This window comes from Thunnus albacares, chromosome 20 (assembly GCF_914725855.1).
Source record: "Thunnus albacares chromosome 20, fThuAlb1.1, whole genome shotgun sequence".
Classification (NCBI taxonomy): Eukaryota; Metazoa; Chordata; class Actinopteri; order Scombriformes; family Scombridae; genus Thunnus; species Thunnus albacares.
In genome coordinates this window covers 16,787,807-16,813,946 of record NC_058125.1, presented here as the reverse complement: position 1 = coordinate 16,813,946, position 26,140 = coordinate 16,787,807, and the positions used below count along the sequence as shown (strand labels likewise).

The 26,140-nt window shown below is 39.1% G+C and overlaps 4 protein-coding genes across 6 annotated transcripts in view; 1 reads left to right on the top strand and 3 right to left on the bottom strand.

Annotated features, from left to right (window-relative positions):
• Nucleotides 1–429: 429 nt before the first annotated feature.
• On the bottom strand, nt 430–16,696 carry ppa1a (inorganic pyrophosphatase 1a). Its single transcript, XM_044337134.1, has 12 exons — nt 16,436–16,696; nt 4,828–4,961; nt 4,610–4,674; nt 3,647–3,700; nt 3,224–3,343; nt 3,052–3,138; nt 2,837–2,963; nt 2,608–2,735; nt 2,212–2,297; nt 1,291–1,360; nt 819–858; nt 430–669 (listed from the first exon to the last, which is right to left on the bottom strand). Exons 2-12 carry the CDS (start codon nt 4,886–4,888, stop codon nt 641–643), a joined length of 867 nt encoding a protein of 288 aa, XP_044193069.1. The 5' UTR covers nt 4,889–4,961; nt 16,436–16,696; the 3' UTR covers nt 430–640.
• lrrc20 (leucine rich repeat containing 20) lies at nt 7,249–10,393 on the bottom strand. 2 transcript variants are annotated; one of them, XM_044337136.1, is made up of 5 exons: nt 10,116–10,393; nt 8,625–8,714; nt 8,182–8,331; nt 7,867–8,034; nt 7,249–7,776 (listed from the first exon to the last, which is right to left on the bottom strand). In XM_044337136.1, the coding sequence occupies exons 2-5, from the start codon at nt 8,692–8,694 to the stop codon at nt 7,640–7,642; spliced, it is 525 nt and encodes a 174-aa protein (XP_044193071.1). In that variant the 5' UTR covers nt 8,695–8,714; nt 10,116–10,393; the 3' UTR covers nt 7,249–7,639. The 2 variants fall into 2 exon arrangements, with proteins under 2 accessions (XP_044193071.1, XP_044193070.1); XM_044337135.1 differs by lacking the exon at nt 10,116–10,393 and having other exon boundaries at nt 8,625–8,733.
• ndr2 (nodal-related 2) lies at nt 10,921–15,550 on the bottom strand. The gene is made up of 3 exons (XM_044337137.1): nt 14,901–15,550; nt 12,619–13,403; nt 10,921–12,252 (listed from the first exon to the last, which is right to left on the bottom strand). Exons 1-3 carry the CDS (start codon nt 15,163–15,165, stop codon nt 12,100–12,102), a joined length of 1,203 nt encoding a protein of 400 aa, XP_044193072.1. The 5' UTR covers nt 15,166–15,550; the 3' UTR covers nt 10,921–12,099.
• pald1a (phosphatase domain containing paladin 1a) overlaps nt 16,243–26,140 on the top strand; it is a 59,213-nt gene continuing 49,315 nt past the window's right edge. Inside the window, exon 1 of one of the 2 annotated variants that reach the window (XM_044337132.1) lies at nt 16,243–16,449. The gene's annotated coding sequence lies outside the window, so the exon portion shown is untranslated. Of the gene's footprint in view, nt 16,450–22,894; nt 23,325–26,140 lie in introns of those variants that run through there. The other variant, XM_044337133.1, reaches the window with a different exon arrangement.

Below are 26,140 nucleotides of genomic sequence, written 5' to 3'. Positions count from 1 at the left end.
ATACTGTGTAATTGCAGCCTACAGAAGCATCCCACAGGCTTCATCCAATTACAGTTAAGGACTTTAATAGCCAGTAATTTGTACTGTTAAGTAGCTATTACATATCAGGAAAATTAAATACATCATTTATTGGAATTGCGATAGGCTAGAGTGCAATATGTTGTATGTACACATGAATTATTGGATGGAAGACTGCACAGAAACTGGTGTATGTGCTGCTTGTCAAAGATTACAGTTTTTTTCCTATTTAGACACCATATAAATCTGTGAGTAAGTTCAGGTCTATGAGGTAATGACAATGCAGTGTGTAATACTGTCAATTATGTCAATACAACACATAATACTGTGGGATTTAGTTTGGTTTATTGCAGTGTTCTTACAAGCATGAAATAGGTTACCATCCAGCCACATGAATGATGAAACAGCATAAAAATGCTTTCACAGGATCTGAAGTTTATTATGTACCATAATCACACAATGAGCAGTTTTGACACCCAAGTTTGAACGAAGAAACATGTAAAATGTGACATAAAATGTACATCCAATCTGTCAAGTTCATGTGCTGCTTAGATGGTGGTGAAATCAGCTGAAAGAAGAAAGAAGTGAAGGCAGGAATGGTTTTCTGCCCAGGATTTTCTTCTTACTTCTCATAGTAGAACCATTTGTCAACTGAAAAAAGATCAAGCAGATTGTCATAAAGTGTCAACAAAATTCTTAGTAAATGGAATTTTGTTGTTAACTTAATAAAACAGAGAAATGCACTTTATCTCTCTCTCTCTCTCTCTCTCTCTATCTCTCTCTAACACACACACACGCACCTGAACTTGGAATGGGATCTTCAGCTCCAAAAGCAGATGCCTTTAAAGAGTTAATGAAATCATTAAATGGTGTTACTTTTGCACAACAAATGCACTTTGAAGGTGTAAAGCTACGATATTTGGACCTCATTATGAGCTGTGAGAGAGCATGTTGTATCTTGGGGGTCTGTTTTCTTTTTTGTAAAAGTCATGAGATGCTGGTCTCCGTTTGAACTAAAAACCCACACCCTTAAGTTGCCAAGTGAATCAGCTGGAGTGAAGCAAAAGAAACGGCCTTTGGCATTTTTTTTCTCTGTCTTCAGTCACTAATGATCCTTTCCTTTTTTCTGAAGGCTATGCATCATGCTGCTATGTTTATCATCTCTATTCTATTACTTCTTTTTTTCGTATCACTTCGGTGTATACTTCAGAGTAGGAAGGGATAGATTGTCAGGCCGCTAAACATGAATTTTTAAAATTAAAAAGAACTTACAGAATTAACCACAGTCTCAGCGTCCCCAGCAGAGGTGCAGAACGGACTATCGGAGACGCTGGTGTTCATGCTGACACAAGAAATGGACAAAACAAAGGAAACAATATCAGCTTATATTAAAACAATATTCTGACCCTACAGAACTTCACTTCACTTTAATGGCCACGTGAGTCGGTGGAATATTATGTTTTATTTACAGTATGGAGAAATGCTCAGTACACAGTGCCAGCAGTTTAACATACAGGCAGACATATTAAACAATAAATAAAAATCATATATATTTGGATATGCAATATTCCTATACAGTGTGGAGCTGTATGTATTACAATGCAAAATGGGATTAGAGGATTAGAGTCCTTATTGCAACTGGATAAAAAACTGTTCTTAAACTGAGTTGTTTTGGTGGACAAAGAGCTGTAGCACCTCCCAGAGGACAGAGATTGAACTAGATAGTGAGCAGAGATGGAATAGGTCAGATATCATTTTACCTGACTATTTGGTCCTACAGTGTCTCAATTGATAGGAGGGGAGAGCTGATGATTTTGGACAATCTCTTTTTATTGAGTGTTTGACACGGCTAGAAAACTTTCGAGAAAGATCTAGAAATGCATTTATTAACTTATCACTAATTTATCAGCAGTCTGAGTGTCCTTAGTTTTCTGCTCTTACTCACCGGCTTGTGAAGTGTTCTGGGTGAGAAGATATTTTACAGTCCATTAATCAAGCAGCTGTATGTTCTATAATTTAACAGGATTGCGATTCGGTTGATTCTCACTTTCTTGTCGAGTGTTCGGTCCACATTCACAAAGTGAGAGATACTTATCTCCCGCTTGTGAATGCAGGAAATATCACAAATAGTGCTTGTCACATACACTGTCATATACTCTTTGCATAATGGAATTAAGAGGATGAACTTCTCACCAATTTAGTTCACCAGCGTTGGTTTTCTGAGAGATCAGTGCCTTCCAAAACTCATGAGTGCTCTTCACTGTTTCAATAGCAAAGTCCTGGAAAACACAACACATTTTCCTCATTTTGATCTTCCAAAAAAAAGCATCAATATATATTTATAACAATAAAGTAGATATGCAAATGATATAAGAACATATGTCCTTTTCCCTCTTAAAATGTTTACCTTAATATAAATTGAATTTTTAATTTGTCAGATGCCTATTTTTCTCATAGAACAGATGAGATACAAAGTCCTGATTAAAGATACACGTCCCTTTCCATTATCTATCACTTAAGTTTGAAAAATACATCTGAGTATGTATAAAATTTTCAAAACATCAACAATAACAACAAAAACAGGCTCACCCTGTCCTTGAACTGTCCATCGAAAGCAAACTGGTTTTCAGGTTTCCCATCTGGGACTTTGTATCTTTTGAACCAGTCGAAAGTCGCTTCCAGGTATCCAGGCTTGAGTCTTCTAACATCATCGATATCTGCAGAAATCAACAACAAAGCAGATCAGCATAAACTGAAATGTAACTAATGGAATAATGTCTGGCAGTGTTGAAAAAATGTCATTGCAGGTTCTTCCTACTGTTAAAGTCCCCAGCTTCAGGATCCTCAGTATTGATCACAATGACCTTCCAGTCTGTTTCACCCTCATCTATCAGAGCCAGAGTTCCCAACACCTTGACTTTGATTATTTCTCCTCGAGAGCACACCTGAGAAATAATGATGGTGGACTTTTGAAAAAGCAGCAAACAGTTGAATTCATGTTTCTAGTTATCTAAGTTCGACTTGTTCACATACCTTATTTCCTATGTCACATATATCAATGGGATCATTGTCTCCACAGCATCCTGTGTCACCGTCCTTGTGGTTGGGGTCTTCCCACGTCTGTCAAAAGGGAGAGCACGTCTTTGATGGAGCAGAGACATTGTTGGGTTTCTTGTTGTTTGAATATGATGTAAGAAGGACTTACCTGTGGAATAGCTCCGTAATTCCAGATATAACCTTTGTGGGGAAACACATTCGCTACATAACGAAGATTCCCCTTTTTTATATCTTGCTTCAGTGGGTTGAGGGGATCTTTGGTGGCAATCTGGGAAAACATACAGAAAAAACACAAAGATGAAAACAGAAGAGACTGACACCTGATATCTTAAACTAAGATATGTAAAAACAAAAACAAAATAGAAATAATATAAAATATCATGAAGCATCATTGTGTGCCAAATCTTGCAGACAAATGTAAACCATGTCAGTGGCAAAAGTAAGAATATGAATCTCTACACCCTATTTACACCTTCATCTTAATTTATAAGATGTATACATTTATGGGCTGAGTATTAGGACATAATATTCAATTAATACATTAATAGCTTTCAAAAATATGTATATATACCTCCATCTTTGCATTTGTCCATCTTGGAACCTCCACAACGGCGTGAAAAATATTCTGCAAGATGATCATAAACATAGTTTTGTTACCCTGAGGATGAATTTCTATGAAACTTATCTCACTAAGACCTACATAATAGTGATTATAGGCTGAAAGACAGGCCAAAGCTTTTCAGTACTATATACAAACTCCACACACTTGAAAGAAATAGTAGGTGTATCCAGTGTACAGTATGTGCTCAAACAACTGGACATCCATTTATTAAGTGAGCGATAGTGTTCCTAGAAAAGTGAGTGAGCCAAAGATAAATGACTCATTGCCAACAGAATACTAAAAAATGGATGGACAAGAGCAGCATATTTTTGTACTGAAAACTATTTTTCACATGTATAATCCATAATAGGCACAAAATGGGCTCCTTTAAGACCGATTGTGAACCATTTCTTGCACCATAAAGGCAAAATGTAATTACTGACATGTAGTTTTACAATGACAATATCAGCCTATACTAAAAGTATACAGTCACTTAAAGCACAGTAGCACAGACATTAAGGCACCCAGTTGGTGCTAAGAGAAAAGCATCTGTCCACCACTACAACACAACAACTTGCACTAGTGTTGGAGACTAATTGGTCTGTCTACATGCTCCTAAAACCAAAACAGCAGGAAGGACAGTAGGGTGGAGGGATTAAAAGGGAATATGCAACAATGGAAAAAAAAGAAAGAAAGGGCAGTATATATTTTCTCAGTATTGTGACACAGTTTAGTCCCCTAGAGTACATCATTTGTAGCTATAAACCACAGGTATATAAAAAACTGACATGCAAGAAAAGGTATTTTAATGTACTTGTATACAGTACAGCCCCAACAACAAGCTTTTGCACTCCAAAAGGAACAAATTCAGCTTTACTTTTTTAACAGAAGGTGTAATAATCTGCAGCATTAACAGTGACACATGATGCTCACCTCTGCCTCATTTGCGTAGATCGGTATATCATGGAATGGAGAGATGTATTTGCCCTCAGAGTTTTCTATGAAAAGGAATAATAAAAGTGTGAGATCATAAAATTTTTAAGTCTAGTAGCCAATACAGCATGAACAAAAGCTGTTTCTACAGGCTAGTACGGCAACTGTGCATAATCCAGGAAAGATTCAAACAAGTTCATTCAAAGAGATGTGCTTACTGAAAAACACCCTGTACTCCTGGGTGTTCGGCCTGCCCCTTTCCTCGATGGTAAAGCTCATGTCTGTCCCGTGTACAACTCTCCCACTGTGGTCTGTGTGCACTAATTCAGGAGGACTAACTGACAGGTAGCCACTGAGAAAGAGGAGCAGACATGCGCACTGCTTAAGCCGAGGTTACCTGACAGCTGCCTGCATGTGACAGCAAGTCTTCTGTACAAAGTGTGTAAAGGCCAGATGACACCATGCTGGCTTCTGTATGTCATTTCCTCTATGGTTACTAAATTTTAATCACATCAAATATTGGCATCTGTAGCTAAGAAGTGAGTAAAGAAACAAATGAGAGAAGCAGAATTTCTCAGAATAGCAATCACCAGCTAATCCTTCCTTATTGCCACTTTCCCACGGCTGCCACATGGCATGGATCTGAAGTTTCTACTGTCTTTGCGTGTTCAGTGATTTGTTTTCCATTTCCCACTTGTAAGCTGGGGCTCTCAAGAGCTCTTTTCAGACAAAAACAGATGGAGCTGGCGTTAGCTGTAAACCAATTAACAGGTAGGATTAGGTGGTGTGCTAATGTTGACTTCTTGCCTCTGGAGTTTCACTGTAATCATTTGATAACATACTTATGGACCTATTTTTAGAAACAGTATGTGTAAAAATATTTTACTCATCTTTTTTTTTAATCCATCCCTTTAAGAAACAGGTAGCATGGCATATTAAAGGTAATGACATGTTATGGTACAAAAGGTACAAAGGTTTTTTGTTATATATCAGATTTTTTATGTCAAAGTAAGTTACGAAGGAGAATAATATTGCACTGATTGACATACATTTAATTTATGATATAATGTAGCTAATACAGATGCCAATTTACACCATTATTCGCACTAATACAGATCTAGGCTACAAGTAAATGCATCTCAAGTATGCAAAAGAAGAAAAATTTAAGCGCACTAGCTTCAATGTGTGGAAGTAACACATTTAAATGAGTGACAAAGTCACCATATTGCAGGAAGGCTGCACAAACTGCTAATCATGTTAGCAGGTGTGGGAACTAGACTGCTAATTAAAACACGTCACATTTACCATGGTACAAGGTACTGGTTACTCAGAGAAATGGTGCCATATTTAGCATAGAACAATCTAGTTTACAGCAAATGCCTATTGCCCTTAATGTCTGTAGTTTTACTCTGTTATATAGATGATGAGAGCACGGTGATTCAGAGGGCAGCAAGATGCACAATGAAAGGTCACCGCCTGGGCAGCAGAGCAGTCACGTGACGCTGTAAGCCTGCAGTCTTGCTAAATATTTCTCTTGGCCAGGAGAGATTCTCCTTTAGCCGACTTGTAGATGTTGTAAGAGTCTGGCATAGAACTGTACAATAACACCAATGACACCACCCTCGTATAAAATAGGATTTTTAAAAAAAGTCTTATACAGAAAAGCAATATAAAATGATCTGGTGAATTATTGAATGCCCCATATATCATATCCTTCTGTGTCTATGCCATGGAATCGCAACAGTGAGCCCAAACATCAGCTTTAGGTAATCCAGACTGAACAGTGTTGCTATTTAAGGAATTCTCAAAAAGCCTAAGCAAAATACTTTGAATGGTTCTCCTGTGGACTAGTCTCTGTCATCTGCAGCCTCTAGATGACAGATGGAGGGTTTAAAAGCTTGATCATTGTCTATGCTGCTGTGTGTGCTTCCTCTATCACCTACTAAATCAAGCCTCTGCTTTGCCTCCAACTCACAACTGGTGACTAAATAGAATGGATTTTGCTTACTTTAGTGTGAGCCCAACTATAGATCCCTGTGCAGAAGCCTGACAGTGAACTACAGGAGAACATACTGTTCTAATAGTTTTTCTTCCTGCTCATTGGCCAAATGTAACTGGGATCTACATTGTAGCCACCTTCTTATTTATTTGTAAAACAACGTTTGTTATTTTCTTGTTGTGAATGTGAACCATGATAACTAGAGCCAAAACAATTAGTGGATTAATCAAAAAGGAACATTCATTGGCAACTATTTAATAACCAATTAATCATGTAAGTCATTTATCAAGCAAACATTCCCCTGTTCCACCATCTCAAATGGGAGGTTATACTGCTTTTCTGTTTTATATTTACAATTGTAAATTGAATATTTTGGGCTGTTTCAGACTGTTGGTTGGACAAAACTAAACATTTTGGGCTTGTGATGGGCTATTTTTTTGACCATTTTCTAACATTTTATTGATAATAATTTGAAAAGAATAATTGTCAGACTCATCTATAATGAAAATAATATTCAGTTGCAGTCCTAGATACACTTTTTTACTGAATTTTGCTTCAGTGCACACTTCTATGAGCCATCATGTGTCTTTGGTGCCAGAAATGGATCTGACAACCAGTGAATAATAATGACACGAGACAGTGTAGTTGACAGTATCATTTTTAAATTGAAAAAACTTTATACTATCAAAGTAATAAATAAGTCATTACAAATATCTCTGTTGAGAAAAAAACATGTCAAATGGTGTATAAAGATGAATTGTTTTCATGTCCAAAGATGCATCACATTCAAATAAATTTCAGCTCTTTGTAATTCATACAGAGACGACAAAGTAGGAGCCACAGGGTGTGGTCACCAGCTGTAGGATGCCATCTTTAAATGCCTCTGTTTTCTTGATTCTTGTACAACATTGTGCTATCTTCAAGTATTCTCTACAGTATTGTCATCTCTCAGGCACGCAAAAGTATCCAATGGAAGTAGTTCAAGGCACACAGCATGCAGTCTATGGGTGGTGAAATACTGTTTTAGGGCATTAGGACTCCATTGTAGACAAAACGTCAAATTTAAGGGGAGATTTCAGAGCACACTGGGTGTCTGTGGCCAAAGGGTTTGACTTCATGTTCAGCCACTTCAGTGCAGGCATGGCAGACAGCTTCTCCACTGGTATTTCTGTGGGTTAAAATATTAAAAAACAGTCACCAAAAGCTCAAACCAGGTCATATAAGACACATACAGCATGCATTCATATATCAGTATTACCAGTGATGCTATTTCCCTCCAGGTCAATCCTCTCTAGTGTGGCTATTTCAGTAAGCTTCACAGGAAAGCTGGAAAAGTTGTTATTAGCCAGATTGATGCTGATCAGATGCTGCATTTCTTCCACGGAGTCAGGCAGTTTGGTGAGAACATTCCCTTGCAGGTCGAGTTCTGCAAAGTATTTCAAAACACAAGTAAATCAAAGGGTTGCTTATCTGTTGTTAGGTGAACAGCATACAACAACATGGAAATTAGCACACAATATTTTCTTGAAGATTGAGTCCATGAGTCAACTAGCTGCAGTGTATTATCCACTACCTCTCAGCTGAGTGAAGGTTGAAAAGAATTTGCTGGAAACGGCCTTCATCTCATTGTCAGCCAACGTGATAAGACGGATATTTTGTGAAACATTCCTCAAGACCTTGAATACGCCTTCTGGGAAAGAAATGAGCTTGCAATTTGACAGGTCTGCAGAGAAGAAGAACATGATTATGAGATTAACAAGCATTAACACAGCAGGGAATGTTGAGAAAAAAAAAAAAAAAAATATATATATATATATATATATATATACACAAACACTTGGTGGATTTCATGTTATAGTTACTTAAGCAAACAAATTTAAGCCTCTGTCACCACCTGCTGGTGAAATCTGAAATAGCATCAACCAGGCTATTGAATCAGTGCTATTCATTCATATGCTGGGAAACTGTTGAAAGAGAGTGAGAGACAGAGAGAGAAATATATGAAGGGAGTCTTACCCAAAGTATCTTTCCCCTCCTCCACGGTCGCATTGATCCTTCGGGCCACATTGGCGACTGCCTCAGCCATTTTTTCTGCTGTAACTTTTCCTACGAGTATGTCATGCAACATTACACTTAGATGTATGACAGACAAACAACAATCACAGCAACTAATATTATTACAAAGGTACAGTGTCATGCAGTTAACAAACTCACTACAGAGAGTGAATATTAAATTGGTACTATCTGTGCTCTTGGGGCTTTTTTTTATGTCATCCGCATCATATGTGACAGAATAAAAAATGTATTGAATGTCCTTTATCGCTGGTTATGTCCATCCAGCAGCAAGACAGGATGGTGATCAAGTCTGTCTTAAAACAACAGTCAGGTGTCCATATCAACACTGAAAGAGGTTTTCCTTGCTGTAATCATTCCTCCTGTTCATACTGGACATTAAAAGATCCTCTTCAAATGCACCTTCAGTGTAAGTGATGGGGGCCAAAATCCACAGTGTGTCTGTACAGTCATTTTGTGCATTTAAAAGTTGATGTGAAGCCTATATGAGGCTTCAGCAGTCTGAGTTAGTCATATCAAGTGGATATCTGCCACATTTACAGTCTTTTTAGCATCAAATTCCCTCTTTCTGTTTCCCTGGACAGTTTTTCCCTGTTGAGCTGCAGTGGAAGTATAGTAACATACAGAGGGACTTTGGCACTAAACAGACAGTAAAGTTGAAAGATCTCTAGTTGATTTGACTAATTTGGACGACTGAAGCTTCATAATAGCTTCAGATAAACTTTTAAATAGATTTTTGCACAAGAGGCTTGTAGATTTACATTATAAGTGCACTGTGTAGGGATCTTTTAATGATCAGTACAATAGCAATACAACAATGCAAAAAATTACCCCCTAAGGTTGATAAGGTTTTCAAATAAAAAGAAAAAACACAGGTATGCAGTATTGTATGCTGGACTCAAGTATCAGAAGTAAAAGTACTTAAGTACTCATTTTGAGGAATTACTTGTACAACTAGAAATAATTAAATAATGAGAACAACCCAAATTAGGAATAACTAGTGAATCTCAACAATAAGTAACTCGTACCCAATGAAATAACCTAATAGTTCCCCAAAATGCTGTTTTTTATGCTTTCAGGTAAGTTAAATTACAAAGTAGTACTTTGTAATACTCTAATATAAGACAGTTTCCTGAAATCTATAGACAAATCTGAAGCTACTAGTCAATACAGTCATTATAGACATATAATAAAAGCAGAAAGTCTAAGTTTAAACCAACAGGAGACTGGTTAATGCCTCTAACGTTATATTATTTGCTTTGGACCTGCAGCAAGGAAGGACCACATTTCCTTCCTCTAAAATGCCCACAGAGGTATGAATTAGTATAAAACAGGCCTACCAAAATCATGTACGAATACAAATGCAGCATGTTGAGCTATAGTTAACGCTATACAGCCATTATGTAACTAAAACCACGCCAAGAAGCCACTTACCCAAACTAGAAGCTACTGTTACAGGACCTGGCAGCTGTCACTGTTAGCTAACGTTAGCTACACACACACAGTCAAATTTGGTGTGTGTATTTTTAGCCCCAGTGAGGGCAAATCGCCTGAAAGTTGCCTTGCTCATTAGAAAAGTAAGACCTATTAAAAACACCTCATAGCAACGACACTTTGTACAACTCGTTGTTGCTTGGCGACAGCATGTAAAGCATGAGCTATACAAGCTAGGCTAACTGTTGCTAGCTAACCGGCTATTCATGAGTGTCAAACCTGCGCTGCCAAGTTGCAGACGATGTAGTTCAATGTAAGTAACCAAATAAGTCAAATAAGCTGTAACAAAGTAATTACTTCACATCATCAAGTAGTAATACTTACTATTACTTACAGTTTCAATTTGTCAATATTGAGTATCTACATATACATTTGTACATTCTGCTGTGTATTGAGGCCTTATAAAATATATGCAGAAAACATGCATACTTTTTTGTATATTCGTCTCTACTTTAAGCAATATCTCTAAATATATTTTAAATTATAATTAAATACTTTTTTTGTATATTTACCTTCGATTGACATGAGGAAGCTAAATGTTGTCTTACCTTCCAGTGCTGGTCAACTAACTCACTGTTTGACTACTGTCATGGTTATGACTGCAGTGAATTCCTGGTTAGTCAGTGTATTTTTCAAAGGATTTGAATACAATGAGCTCTCCAGCTTTAGAAGAATAGTTTAGCATTGTTACAACTAGCTGCCACTTTGCAGTATTTGCTAGATATTCCTCCGCTCTGCAATGCTTTATTTTGAATTAGTGAACATGAGGGGGAGTTTGGCTAGGACTCACTTGTTGATGGCTGAAACAGTGAAACTAGAAAAGTCCACCTCTTCTGGTGTGTCAGTTCTTTTGTATCACACAGTAGTAGTTAACTTTGCCAATTATTTGAGTAGGGACATGTATTGTGTGTTTATCATATGTTTGCAAGCGTAGGATATTGTTGTATGACAGCATAAACCAAATCATACCAGACACTCTGCTATTAGGCTGGATATTATGGGAAATGTTCCTATTCTAGTGCCAGGACAATAGCTGACCAAATTTGTACTTTTTGAGGAAATATAGTCATATTTTTCTACAAAACCCTGTTTTTTTCATTTAAAAAGAAGCCAAACACTCAAATATTAAGTGTTGTTTAACCACAGGCAGCTGTTCAAGAACTTTTCCTAAATAAAATTGCCTAAAACTGGCAACATTTTTGATTATATCAGGAAATATTTGATCAGTGAATAAGTGAAGAAGTTTACAAATCTGAGCAAGGAATTGAAGGAAGCTTTTTGTACTTCGAATGTACAGTTTTTGATACTTACAGCTATGTACACAATTCGGTAGGTACCAAAAAAGTACTGAGTAGCATAAGGGTCAGATAAACTTGGATGGTACTCATGCAAAGGCCAACTATTGTATAAGTACAAGTAATATAAAACATATAACAAAATACATAATCCATTTGCAAATTGTACATAAATACATTTTTTATATTTACAATACATATACATTAATTTACAGTTACACAATTGGTAGAGTACAATAAAAACAGTGCTGGAATATTCAACAACATTGCCATTTCATGTTTACATTGATTAAATCGATAAGTTAAGGGGAATAAACTTGTACATTCGATCGTGAAAACTGCACACAGCTGGAGCACTGGATGCTATTGTTGAGTTTGTATTTCAGCACATCTTCAAATAACAATGTTCTCCTTACAAACCAGAGCTCACATCACAAATTCAAATCCTATCTCTGCACACAGATCAGCTACAATCTTACAGTGCACAGCGACAAATATCAAAGAGCTTTTTTTTCCCGTCTGGCTAAGTGTATTCATTTGTTTTGTTTTTTTCAGAAATTGGTTGCCTCTGTGCAGCGTTTTTGTCCTGTTGTACAGCGACACAGGCCACTCGGGGGTGGTTGTAGCTCTCACTGGCAGCCGCACTCATCCACAATCATGTCTTCGTGATGTTGAAGTAGCATTTCTCCGTTCTCATAGTACAACATGCTTAATGGGCTCATTTTGGTAGGGGCACAGCAGGGCGATGCCACTCTGTCAGGGTGGTAATGTTTCAGTAAACTCTGGAAAAAGAAAAGACAAAACAGAGGATTTTTGTTAGATTGCAGTAGAATAACAGATAATTCCAGTCTCAAAATACAATTTCTCTCTAAACAAAGCCAATTATGTTCCGGGTGTGTATCTTCAATTTTAATTGTTTTTGTTTGTTTGTTTTTTTGTACTTAATTATAAGGGTGTAATGTCTGCTGTAGACCATTGAGGCTGATTTAAATTCATAAGAGGGAGACTATTTTGGATGTACAGGCACCCAAACAAGTTAAACAGTTCCAGATTGTGTGTATCATGTTTGCAAATATCTCAACAACTGTACTTGTGAAACAGCCATCACACATTTTCCACTACATGTATGAACAAGCTGCATCATTTACCTGCATATAAGCATGATTTGTTGGATTTAGGTCTTCTCCCAGAGGACCGGGGCAGGACCCTTCACAGCGGTAGGCATTATATCTTTTAGGAAAGATGATCCAAGACCCCCAGCCGATTTGATTAAAGTCTACATGCAGGTCGACTCTGCGACAGAGAGGTTTTTCACTCCCTCTTCTGGACACGTGCGGGCTTCTCGCTGTTTGCTCTCTCTGACCCCGTTTGCTCCTGCGCCTCTTTGGCCAGTGGGTCTTTTTGATTTCGGCGGGGGACAAGAACTTGGATTGTTCAGCTGTATGAAGTAAGCTTGCTTTGGCCTTTGAGTTTTCATCAGAGCCAGTGTGCGAGAAGACAACCAACAAGGCCCGGTCACTCACATCCTGCTCCCTTCTCGAGCTCGCCGCATGGATAGGCTGATCAGGAAGCGACAGGCCTCTCTTTGTCTTCGTCGCTTTCCTTCTTCTCGACACTCTCTTGTGTCGGATTCTCGCCGTCGATCTCTCCCTGAGCCAGCTCAAGAGAGGACTTGTCATGTTGAACACTTTCCAACTCTGTGATGAAGTGACCAGTGATGATTCAGTGAGCAGCCCCACCAGCTGCTGTTCTTGGCAGCTCTTGTGCGTATGGCACGTCTGGCCATGCTGGTGATAGACCTCCACGGAGATGTTGGAAGCACTCGATGTCCGAGGAAGTCTGATTCTCAGCTCTGCTGCCTGGATCTGTTTATCAGCCAGCAGGGCGTGGAGGTCAAAGGTCGCCACCCAGCGCCTATGTCTGTACACCAAACCTAATATGGTGAAAAGAAAAACATTTTCATGATATTTAGCAAACTGTTAAACAAGGGTAAACAATGCATCAGCTTATCAGTATTATATATCAAGATCTGTATCGTGACTAATATGTGATGTGATGACACATTAATGTGCCAGAGAGAAAAAATCCACCTGTTGTAGAAAAAATATAACAGCTAACATGTTTGAAACTGTTACACCAAATAAATGTTATATTGTTTAAATTGAGGTAATTCAAGTTCATCTCCCTCAGTGATGTAATACTTTCTTTATTTAATATTTAAAATTCCTGATACCATAATAAAATATTTTATCTTTCTCACCTACACGGTGGTATTGCAGTGAAACAAAAATATTCTATTGGCTGAAAAGGAGCCACCAAATTTGAGTCAACAAATATCAAAAAAATGTTAATATGGTGCATCTCTACTCCAGAAGTAATATATCTAAAAAATATGGCATCAATGGAATATGTCTATAATATATGCAAGTTGTAGGCTAATGGTCACTTGTAGGCCCAGCCATTTTGTTTTGCAAAGTCAAGTCTAAGGACAAAAAAAGGGGAAACATATATTTTTTGACAACCATTAATATAAATTTATGATTGACGCTTGTAATGATGGAGATTTCAGCAATCAAAGCAGCACGTAAGGCTCTTAAAAAATAATCCAGTCAGATTTGTTAAAGTGCGGGACAACTGGGGCTGCACCCACAGCTGTGAATGGGGGCAATTGTGAGTCAATGAACAGGTGTGGTTCAAATTAATCTAAAGGATTAAAGCATGTTAAACATTTAACATCTGCATTGTCCAGTGCATCGGCCTATTTAGCTTGACTGTTGATCAAAAATGCAAAACTATCCTCGCTATTAATCCACTCAAACCAGACACCCAGGCCGAAACCAATCATTTAACACATCTTTGCTTCTTCTTGGCTTCTGCATATCCTCAGTCAAACAAATAGGTAATAACTCTAACACCTAGCAGCGATGTGAAATTGGGTCCAGCAGCAGGGAGGGTTGTCCTCTGTTGGCTACTTGTGCCACCATTAAATCCCGAGCTCTAATCTAATCAAGCCAAGTGTGAAAAAAGAACTAAGGGAAGTTGTTGATTTGACCTGACAAGAGATTTGTATAGGGGGATGTCTGGCGAGATATCTAATCAACATCACCTATTTAAGAAAAAAGAGGTTTGCTTTGAGAATTAGACAGAAATCCGGCCTTTTCACACGCTGATCCTGCATGGTTATTCACCCCCTGAGCGGGATGTGGATTGAAACCCTCTGAGGTCGTCTGGCACGCAGCTTTGACAGGACAACACTTGAGCCCCAGAAAAAACTTAACATTTCAGAGAGCCTTTCAATAAAACTGTGACCTGAGCTTCAAAACCTGAAATAACATATACACCTTTCTCCCTGTCGTTTCCATCTGCCATCATCTCAATCATAATTCCAGCAGGCCTATTTTTTTTGGAGAAGAATAAACCAAAATCTTACTTTTAGCCATCACACTCTTCACGGTGTCTGCTTGCTTTGCGGCATCTTGCTCCATAATATCCGTAGGTTTGGAAAAATTTGACTTGAAATTCCTGTAGAGATGCACCATATAGGTTGGCAGGTGATACCCGGTTGATCTGTCCATCAGGGAAAAACGATGCAGCGACCTCATATAAACTCCATCTCTGGCTTTATGAATCCCTTGAGCCAGCAGCACCAGCAGAGATGCGTGCAGCGCAACACTCAGAGCTCCCAATGAGTGCATGTTTTAGGCCGGTTAATGACAAATTCCTCTACTGGGAGATTAGGGGTGTCTTATATACCCTCACCCACCCCCTTTCATGTTTAACAAGTAGCTGAGAACATTAAAGGAAATTGACATGCGTCCTCAAGACTTGTTACCTGACAGCTCATCATTCATTCAGTTGGTAATGAGGCGCCTGGGTGCGTGTTTACAAGGAGCGCAATTTTTTTTTTTGTTTGCGCCATGTTCTTTGGGCTTCTGCAGCCTGATTCCCCATCCGTGGACTAATTGTTTCAGCTATTTGGCTTACACTAATTGTTAGGCTTTCCTATAGTGTAATGTAGTCTACTAAATGCCATCTGAAATGGACAATAGGGAGACCCATTGGGCTACTGTGCTTATTAGACACAGACTAATTAAACACTACAAGCTTTATTAACCTAAAACACATTCACTATTATCAGCATTGTAAATAATATCTAGTATAATATATCTCCTTATGACCTTGTTGCAATTGATCTCCTATGTATTTTTAAACTTATGCTGTAAAATATTAATTTAAGGGGTCTATAGTTCACACAAGGATATTATGATAAAAGATAAAAACTCATAAAATGTGGTCTCCCACAAAATAATATATGGTCAATAAAAACTTGATATTCACCTTGAACACACTAGAAATAGAATTAAACAGAATTAAACAGGAAACAGTCACCTTATCGCCCTTCATCATATTATAACTTCCTGAGGTTCACTTAATATTGCATAATATTACAGCTTATAGGACTGCGCAGCATGTCTGTGGTCAATAAATAAGTATTCAGTGACTTTACCTTACTTTTAAAGTGGATTTTTACACGATTATTCCAGTAATATTAATGTTCCCATAAGCTTTGAGTGATTGATAATTTGAATAACATAAACTATGTTAAAAATTACTGTATTTTTACAGTTTTTTATATTTATGCTGTAGAATATCATTAACTTACATCTCACACTATGTCATGAAGCTCAATAATTAATATTTTAAAAGTTAATAGTCCAATATTATGATTAAGGACTTGCAGAGAGCATCCGAGGTGGACCGCAAGGCTGCGCATGCGCTGTCTGTCTGTATTCGCATGGCGAAATCCTTTTCCTCGTAAATTTCCCGAGAAAGGACAAAAAAAATCAATGGATGTTTTTGCAAGGGTTTAAACAGAAAGCGGTGCACCTCGGCTACATCCCGTTCACCGGACAAACCAAACTGTGAAAACATGTTTACTTCACAGATTGACGCTTTTTCACCTACCGTGTGCTGAAATGGTGAGTAGCTTTAAAGTTTACGGCTGTTGTTGCACGAGCCACGGCAGCCTAAAAGTTAACATCCGTGCCCATTTAGGATGCAAAGAGTCTCGCAGTTTCTGAATACCTTCATTAATTAATGATGCATTGTAATGATCTACAGCAGAGCAGTCTGACAATACTGAAACAGTTAAGGATGTTTTGATGATGCAAAGTGTGTGTGTGAGTGTGTATGTGTGTTTGAGTGTGTGTGTGTGTGGATAATGGGGCATACATGTGCTTGGCACCCCCAACTCTCCATGCCTGCACTGTTTTGTGCACTGCATTGAGTTAGGGATATGGTCGCAGGCGGTGATGAAAAACAAAAAGTTGGGTGAACTATGACCTCCAGTTGATGCTCTTCATTAGGCAAACACACAGAAACAAGCACATTTTTCAGAAAATAATATTTTATGCTTCTGTTTTCTTTAAAAAAAAAAATCCATATAACACATTTGCATTTTCTGTGATCTATGGCCTGCAGCTGTAAGTTATTCACATAATATAAATTAGTGTAATCAGAGTGTACTACATATCAAAGTCACACTTCAACACTTTTTCTCAGCTCTCAGAAAATAGGAAAGACTGCAGTATACAAAATGCATTCAAGCAGCTAAATTATGTATTTGCAGATAATGTTACCAATTTGTGGAAGTCTTTGTTTTGGATAGTTTTCCTGTTTTTTGAGAGCTTCCTTTTTTCTCAGAAGAAACTAGTCCTCTCACTAGTTTCTTCTGTGAAGTAGTATGATGCAGTAAGCAGTAAGATGAGGTTGAAAGCTCTCAAAAGCTAGTAAGTGGACCTTTTAACTTAGATTATTTTGTCAAACATGCAGTTCTCAAAGGTCAAGAATTAACTTCCTTGCTCAAATACACAGTTTTGGATATCATGTAGTATGTTGTCATCAGCTCATTTTCAATACAAAACAAATATGTTTCCGGCCAAGTTTTGTGCACTTGGAGTCATTTAAGTATTTCACTGAATATAATCAGTTAGTGCAAAAGTATTTCCTCCTTGTCCAGAATCCCCATATCCATGAACAACACTTACAAAATAAACCAAGACATGTTCATTCCTGTCATAAGTTGTAATACAAAGTATAAAATAGTGCAGTAAGACAAAGCACATGATGCCCTTTGATGTATTGTATCCTGGCTTTTGTTTGCTTTAGCCCGTCCAGCTGGGATCAGTCTCCTCTGTTCATATCACTTTTCTTACAACCTGGGGGAAGACAGAAACTGGCTCTTGACAACTGAGAGCACAGATCACACCGTGAACATCATAGTTAATCAATCGTGAGAGCACGAAACTCCTCGATGAATGGACACCCGGATCATAAATTGATTGAGCTATTTATTCTTGGGTTATCTTGAACAGAAACATTACTCCTCCCAGGCTTAACTTAAAAAAGCTGCTAATTTTCTGTTGTGAAATGTTGTCAGAGTCCTTGCTTTATTATAAAGTATTTATGGGTGGTAGGGGATATTGATAAACTTAAAACATGGGTGCTATTAAGGTTTGGGGTTTCTTTGAGCAAGTTGAACCCCCCACTCAACACCCAGGGGTGCTTAGGCTAGGTAATGACAAATTCCTCTACTGGGAGATTAGGGGTGTCTTATATACCCTCACCCACCCCCTTTCATGTTTAACAAGTAGCTGACAACATTAAAGGAAATTGACATTCAATTCAATTCAATTCAAAGGGGCTTTATTGGCATGGGAAACAGACGTTTACATTGCCAAAGCAAGTGTGAAATAAAAACAACAAAAAAGAGAATCAGATGACCAGCAGATATGGAAGTTTTGTTATTATTAGCCATGTTTTCAAAGTCTTTTTGGGTGGTTGTAATCTGAGCGTAGTATACAGTATGTCTCTGATGTCTTGGTACAGCTGGCAGGTGGTTAAAAAGTGCAGCTGGGTTTCCACCTCCTGCTGTGTGCAGTGGGTGTACAGTCTGTCTTCTGTGGGGAGCCAGGTCTGCCTGTGGCGGCCTCTTTCCACGGCAAGGCTGCGCTCACTGAGTCTGTACATGGTCAAGGATTTCCTTTTAGTATTGGATCAGTCACAGTGGTCAGGTAATCTGCCGCTGAGTATTCTCTGCTTAGGGCCAAATAGTATTCCAGTTTGCTCTGGTTTTTGGTTGATTCTTTCCAATGTGTCAAACAGTTTTCTTTTTGTTTTCTTATAATTTGGTTTAGTCTAACAGGGTTTCTGTCTGGGGGCTCTTCTTGTGTTTATGAACAGAGTCTCAGAACCATCTGGCCGAGGGGGTCTCTCTAGGGTCTCTCTATAGGTGAAGGCTCTGTTATGGAGCGTGTCAGGGTCACTTTCTTTCAGGTGATTATAAATTTTAAATGCTGTCTTATGAATTTTTATAATTAGTGGGTATCGTCCGAAGTTTGTCATTGGACGTGGAGAATGGATTTGCATAATTCTGCATGCAGAGTCTCAATTTGGTGTCTGTCCCACTGTGTAAAATCTTGGTTGGCGAGTGGACCCCAGACCTCACAACCATAAGAGGAAGTAGGTTCTATAACGGAGTCCAATATTTTAAACCAGATTTGAATCGGGACTTCTAACTTGATGTTCCTTCTTGCCTCGTCTCTCAGGTCATTCACGGCTTTGTTGAAGTTACCTGTGGTGCTGATGTTTAGGTCGAGGTAGGTATAGTCTAGTTTTTTGTATGTTCCAGAGCAGTGGCATCTAGAAAGAATTTATATTTGTGGTTTTGGAGGCTGGGTCTTTTTTGGAATATCATAATTTTGTCTTAGTTACATTCACCGTCAAGGCCCAGGTCTGGGAGAATTGGTGCAAAAGATAAAGGTTCTGTTGTAGCTCTTTGGTTGGAGACGGGAGCACCAGATCATCTGAAAACAGTAGGCATTTGACCTCTATGTCTGCTAGACTCATGTCAGGCACTGCAGACTGTTCTTGTGCCCTCACTAGTATGTTGAAGAGGGTCAGACTCAAGCTGCATCCTTGTCTGACCCCCCGGCTTTGGGGAAAGAAGTCTGTGTGTTTTTTGCCAATCTCGACAGCACGCTTGTTGTTTTTGTACACCGAGTTAATGATGTCATAGGTTTTCCCCCAACACCACTTTCTAAGAGTTGATAACAGCAGATGCTCACACTAAATTGAATCGAAGGCTTTTTTGAAATCAACAAAGCAGGAGAATAATTTACATTTGTTTTTGCTTATTTGGTTGTCAGTTAGGGTGCTGAGGGTGAAGATATGGTTTGTTGTATGATAATCTGGTAAAAAGCCAATTTGGGATTTGCTCAGGACATTATTTTTAGGAGTTGTAGGAGTCTGTGGTTTATGACTATAAAGAGGATTTTCCCGAGGTTGCTGTTGACACAGATCCCACGGTAGTTATTGGAGTTGAATTTGTCTCCACTTTTGTGGAGGGATATTATCATTTCTTGAACATTGGGGAAGATCCCAAAGCTAAGGGCGATGTTAAAGAGTTTTAGTATAGCCAATTGGAATTTGAGGTAGGCTACACTTCATGCAGTGCACTGTTTTGTTCACTGTGATACGGTTGCAGGCGGTGATGAAAAACAAAAAGTTGGGTGAACTATGACCTCCAGTTGATGCTCATCATTAGGCAAACACACAGAAACAAGCACATTTTCAGAAAATTAGCCTATCATTTATAGGCATCTATGTAAAATGTTTTCATTTTCTGTGATCTATAGCCTGCAGCCATAAACACTCTCACTCACTCTCAATATAAATGAGTGAAATCAGATTGTGCTACATGATAAAGGTCACACTTCAACACTTCTCAGCGTTCTCAACATTTGCTTCATCTTCTGCAAGCAATGAATGTATTACTAATAATGAGAAGATTTTTTGAGATGCAGTAGCTCTCAGAAAATAGGAAAGACTGCAGTATACAAAATGCATTTAAGCAACTAAATTATGCATTTGCCAATAATGTTATCAATTTGTGGAAATCTTTGTTTTTTGAGAGCTTCCTTATTTCACAACAGCTCAAAAAAGTCCTCTCACTAGTTTCTTCTGTAAAGTACACCGTAAGATGTGGTTGAAAGCTCTCAAAAGCAAGTTAATGGGCCTTTGAACTTAGATTATTATGTCACACGCACAGTTCTTAAAGGTCAAGAATTAACTTCAATGCTGAAATATACAGTGTCGGTTATGTTTTATGTCATCAGCTCATTTTGAATGCAAAAAAAAAAATATCATCAAAGTATGTCACTGAATATAATCAGTTAGTGTAAAAGTATTTTCTCATAGTCAAGAATGCCCATATTCATGATCAACACTTATAAAATGTACCAAGACATGTTCATTCCTGTCATAAGTTGTAATACAAATTATAAAATAGTGCAGTAAGACAAAGCACATGATGCCCTTTGATGTATTGTATCCTGGCTTTTGTTTGCTTTAGCCCGTCCAGCTGGGATCAGTCTCCTCTTTTCATATCACTTTTCTTACAACCTGGGGGAAGACAGAAACTGGTTCTTGACAACTGAGAGCACAGATCACACCGTGAACATCATAGTTAATCAATCGTGAAAGCGCGAAACTCTTCGATGAATGGACACCCGGATCATAAATTGATTGAGCTATTTATTCTTGGGTTATCTTGAACAGAAACATTACTCCTCCCAGGCTCAACTTTAAAAAGTTGCTAATTTTCTGTTGTGAAACGTTGTCAGAGTCCTTGCTTTATTATAAAGTATTCATGGGTGGTAGGGGATATTGATATTGGTTTGGAGTTTCTTTGAGCAAGTTGAACCCCTACTCAACACCCAGGGGTGCTTTAGAAAACATAATGAATAGTTGATTTTCTTTCATAACAGATTTTGAAAGTGTAATTGTCATGAACACCTGTTTGGAGTTGAAATAGTTATGAGATAATGAACATGTGTGTCCCATAGAAGTTTTGTGTACACGTCTGAGTGCAATGGATACATTTTACCACAAGGTGTCATATTTGGTCTCAACTGAATATATCAGCCCCCAAACGTGCTCCTCTGGGTGCTTTTAATGCATTTCACTATTATGCTCATACTACTTGTGGGAGCTTAACTCTGGCTCAGGTGAAGTATTTTCCTTTACTATCTTTGCCTTTCCTGTTGCTGTTATAAGGCTTTTAGCATATGGGCTTTTCAGGGGTAAGACAGACACCAGGCCAGAGAAAGGATACGGACGAGACAAGTGATATTAGCCGTGCGCTCCTCTTCACATTTGGGACATTTAACAGAAAGGATGTTTCTCTCAATATGTCACAGGACATATCCTCTTCATGCTCTTTCTCAGACCTGTGCTCTGTTTTATCGCCATAAAATAGAAGGAAATGAAGAACTTGAGAGTTACTTCAGAGTAACCATCTTTTTTTAGCGCTTAATTTCATTTTAACCGTCTTTTACTGACTTCTTCAGGACCACTTCTTGCCTGTTGATATTTGATTCTGATCTTTCAAAATCACTTGGGAAAACATTTTAATGTGATTTACTCATCTCACTGATTCATTCATGTTATGAAGCTTGATGGGAGGGTGTTGTTTCACAGTTAGGGCGATACGAGAACATCAGAGTCTTGGCCTGCTGTGCTGCAGGAAGGAAGGAACAGGTGTGGCAGCACTAGATTTTACATCCATATCTCGAAACTCGCCACTTGTGCAAATAAGCTTAATTAGGACATTATGCTGTGTGACAGACTGTTGATTACACATAGTTTTACAAGAAAATATTCCCACAGGCAGCTGCTTAGAAGATAAACCCAATGTTTTTGATTGTTTTGTTCTCTTCTTTTAGCTGTAAAAGATGTATGTTTGGCAGAATTAGTGGGTTTTTTTTGTGTAAGTTTATGCCTGTATAGTAGCTATAACATCACTGGATGTTGTTGGCTTTGTTCTTGCTTCATATAGCCTACAGGATGAAATGAGACACTCAGCACATGATGTTGGTCTGACCTCAGGGTTACGACTACAAGAGGTAGAGCACACAGCCCTTCGCAGCTGAATCTCAAGCTTAAATCTAAGTATTTGCCCAGCTGTAAGCCTGTTTGCCTTCGACATGGCATGTGTTAACCGCTAATGAATGGAGTAATTAGAGCATCGTAGTGAATTAGGCTTACGTGATGTCATCTGTGTGCAGTTGTTACCCTCTTACTGATTGTCAGCCTACTGGCAGGTCAACATCAGGCTGTGTCAGCGAGGGCTGCAGCTGATTGTAAGAAGTTTCGATAACTGAGGGTTTAATTTATATGTTTGAGACATTTGTTAAAGTGTTTGCCATGTGTGGGAGGCATTGTGCTGCCAGGAGGCTCTGATAGTGATTGGATAGTGAACTGGATGATGAGTAAGCCTCTCTTGGTCCGCCTCCACATCCTCTTTACACATCCCCACACACATACACATACACACATACACACACACAAATACCGGCATGTGCGACCAGCCTCGCACCTCATGCACTGGGGTTGCATACAAAAAAGTAACAAAAAGCCAACAAGGGAGTATGCTGTCACCCATCTAAGCCTCACTCCCCACTCCTCACCCCTGCTTTCTCCCTTCTCCTGCTGGGGTGCCTGTTTGGGATCTGTCCTCACTGAAGGACACGTTCATTGACTTGCTTTATAAGGACGCGTTGATGATGCGAGACGTAGTGTGATCAACGGGCAGAGACAGATTGCCTCACAGATCGCAGAGGGATGCCAGCAAGGATGTCTGACTGAGACCGGTGCCGCTGCCTGCCGGAGAACTGTCATTTGGGCTATTTTTAAATCCACAATTTTTTTATTTTTTTTATTTTTTTGGTTTTTCATTGTATTCCTTAGAGACTCGAGCACCTATCGGATGGTGGACTGCACAGCTGAATGTCAGGTACAGTTGTGATACTTTACGTTCTCTCTGTTATGATACTCGACTCCTGCTGCAGGCTTGTGGTTGCTATCGGTATGTCCCTTAAGACTGTGATAGTAGAGATATGCGCTGGTTTAACATAGCCTTTTATAATAACCCGTCATGTTTGGTATTCAAATAGCTAAATGGATTACATTCTTCATGGCATGTGATGCCTAGGCTCTCCTCTGAAGTGTTTATCAGCTCTCATTCTTTCACCAGAGGACCGGCGCCTGAATGATTCAGGCATCCTTCTCCAACTTAGAGACTGTAGCTGCTAAACAGGACTTGTTTGCATATACACAAGTTTACGACTTCAGTCTGAGAGGCAAGCAAAACTAAACCGTGTTAACAAATGTGAAATGTGCCCGTGCAGAAGTTCCTGAAGGCGTTGACAAATGAAAATGCTGTCAGTTGGCCTGGCAGTGCCGACAGAATATTGTGGTCAGACGCTGGGGTTGAGAAAAAATGAAAGCCACATTACTGCAGCCTTGAAATCATAGGGGGATAAAATTGCCATCTTGAAATGAAATAAATTACAGGCAGGGGCTTTAAAAATAGATTCACACACCCTTTTTAGCAGCTCAATGTCGAGCTGTGATGAAAGCAAGAATGTAGAAGGCTAAAGGTTATTCACATGATTTATGTCATATTCATCCTAGTCGCATAGTTTGTTTTTTTGCACTCATTACGTCCCAGTTGATTTGCTGCTTGTACTAGGAAAAAAAAGCCATTCAGTCAGTTGTTTTCCAGTCATTTTGTGTATTTTGTCTTTTAATCTGGACCATCTTACTTGCAGCGCAAACGCTATTTCAGGCAGCTTGATCAGATTTGGAAATTGCATCCTTGAACAATGCATCGCATGGCTTCCTTTTTGCCACAGTCTCTTTCTAAACAGGCTGTTAGTGATTTTATTTTGAGCAAAAGCAAACATCAGAAGCGTAAGCTGACACAAATTCACAATGAGATCTTTGGAACAGTTTTTGGGGAAACAAAAAAGATTTTCTGCAGAGGAAGCACTGAGCTCATTTCCGCACAGCACTGATATTTAGTTCAGGAACTAGCAATGTCCTGTGGAGTCACGCCTGTATGTAACCCTTAACCTCATTGGTGAAATATGTGTACAGCTGCACGGAGGAAGTTTCAGAGAGTACAACTAAGAATTTCCTGTAAAGGTGTGCTTACACTTCCTCTGCCTGAGGGCGTGTGTGACTGTCTTGTGTTCATTGGTTTGGTGGTTTTAGTATCCTGTGATAAGTGAGAGACACTGTCATTGTAGTAAATAACACAGGGATTGGTTTTCTCCAAATCTTATAATATAGTCAGATTATAGTCAAAATCAACAAAAAGTAGCAATGAATTTGGTGCCGTTTTGGAATTGAAAACTTGAGTGCATCATGCAACCGCAGCTGATGTTATATTTGTATAATTCTGTTGTTTTATTTGGCTTTGAGAAGCCAAAGAGGCTTTCAGACTTCACATTGTCAGACTGAATGAGTGGTCTCTGTGGAGCCCAGAAATTCCCAGGATCCTTGTCTAAACTGAGTAATGTCACCAATGTTAAATATGCAAATTGCTCCAAATTTGGTATTTTTCTGCGGTCCTCGCTGCCACGCTTGCGGCTCTCCTCTCGGCCTCGATAAGGGAAGTTGCGTTGAAAGATCTCCCAAGCGTTACAAACTGATACCCATCCCTTTTGAACCCCTGCATCTCTTGTGAATGAAGAACGCTCTGCATCCTTCCTCGGGCCACCAACAGATGCATCCTGCAGCTGCACGCTCCTTCCTGTCTGCACTCGGACCCTTTTGTCTGAAGACGTTGCTACAGCAAAGTTGGGACACCGGCTGAATTTAAATGGGGCAGCCCTGAATGGAGCAATGCTGATAGGCTGGCAGGAGGTTCCAGTTTCCATGGTCTTACTGCGCCATTAGTGAATTTGAATATTAGGGTCTTTTGCAAACTTCGGCCGGCTGTTTACGGCCTTGGTGGTAGTGTCATAAACAAACAGACAAAGGTGAACTCAGGAACATCTTTATTTTCTTTTGATCATTTAATTTGACAGGAATAGTTTAGTTGAATCTTGCCCCACATTGTCAGAGGAAATCCGAGTTTGTGTTGTGATTTTATTGGCCTCATGAGCAGTGTGACACTACTCTGGCTGACATGTGGGATAAACAGCCTCTCTGATGAGTTGCCTTGATTGGTTCTCCAGGAGGATGTTTATGACTGAGGGCTATTTCTACTCAGGCCTCCGCCCCGGCTGCCCGCCCGCTAGACCAGGCCTTGCCATGCTGAAATCAGTGTGGCTGATGCACTGAGTTTGTAGCAGAGACATCCGTGTGAATGTGTCTGTGCACTATGGTCTTGCAGCAGAGGTGACAGCCTGTAAGGTAAGACAGAGGAAGTTTTTTTTCTGATGTGTCAGTTTCAGTGAGCAAGCAGCAGTATGTGCTGTAGTATCAATAATGTCACATTTCCTTTGGAGGCCTACAAGCGTCTGCCAGGAAATGTCAGTTTGTCTCATTTTACAAATAACAACACCACATGGGATAAGGTAGAGGAAGTTCTAGTGTCTGGAAGAGGATAATGAAAGAATCCGTTGTCAGTAGTTTATGGCCTTCGACTGAGCCGCATAGGAACATGCATATTATCATGCATGACTGTGGTGGTGGGTAAAGGAAACCTACTGATTAAATGTCCTTAAAGTGACAGAGATTAAAAAGGGTTTGCCATGTAAATGCCCTTTACTGTGAGGAATGCTTGGACTGTAAGCTGTACTTTCAGTCCAAATAGGAAAC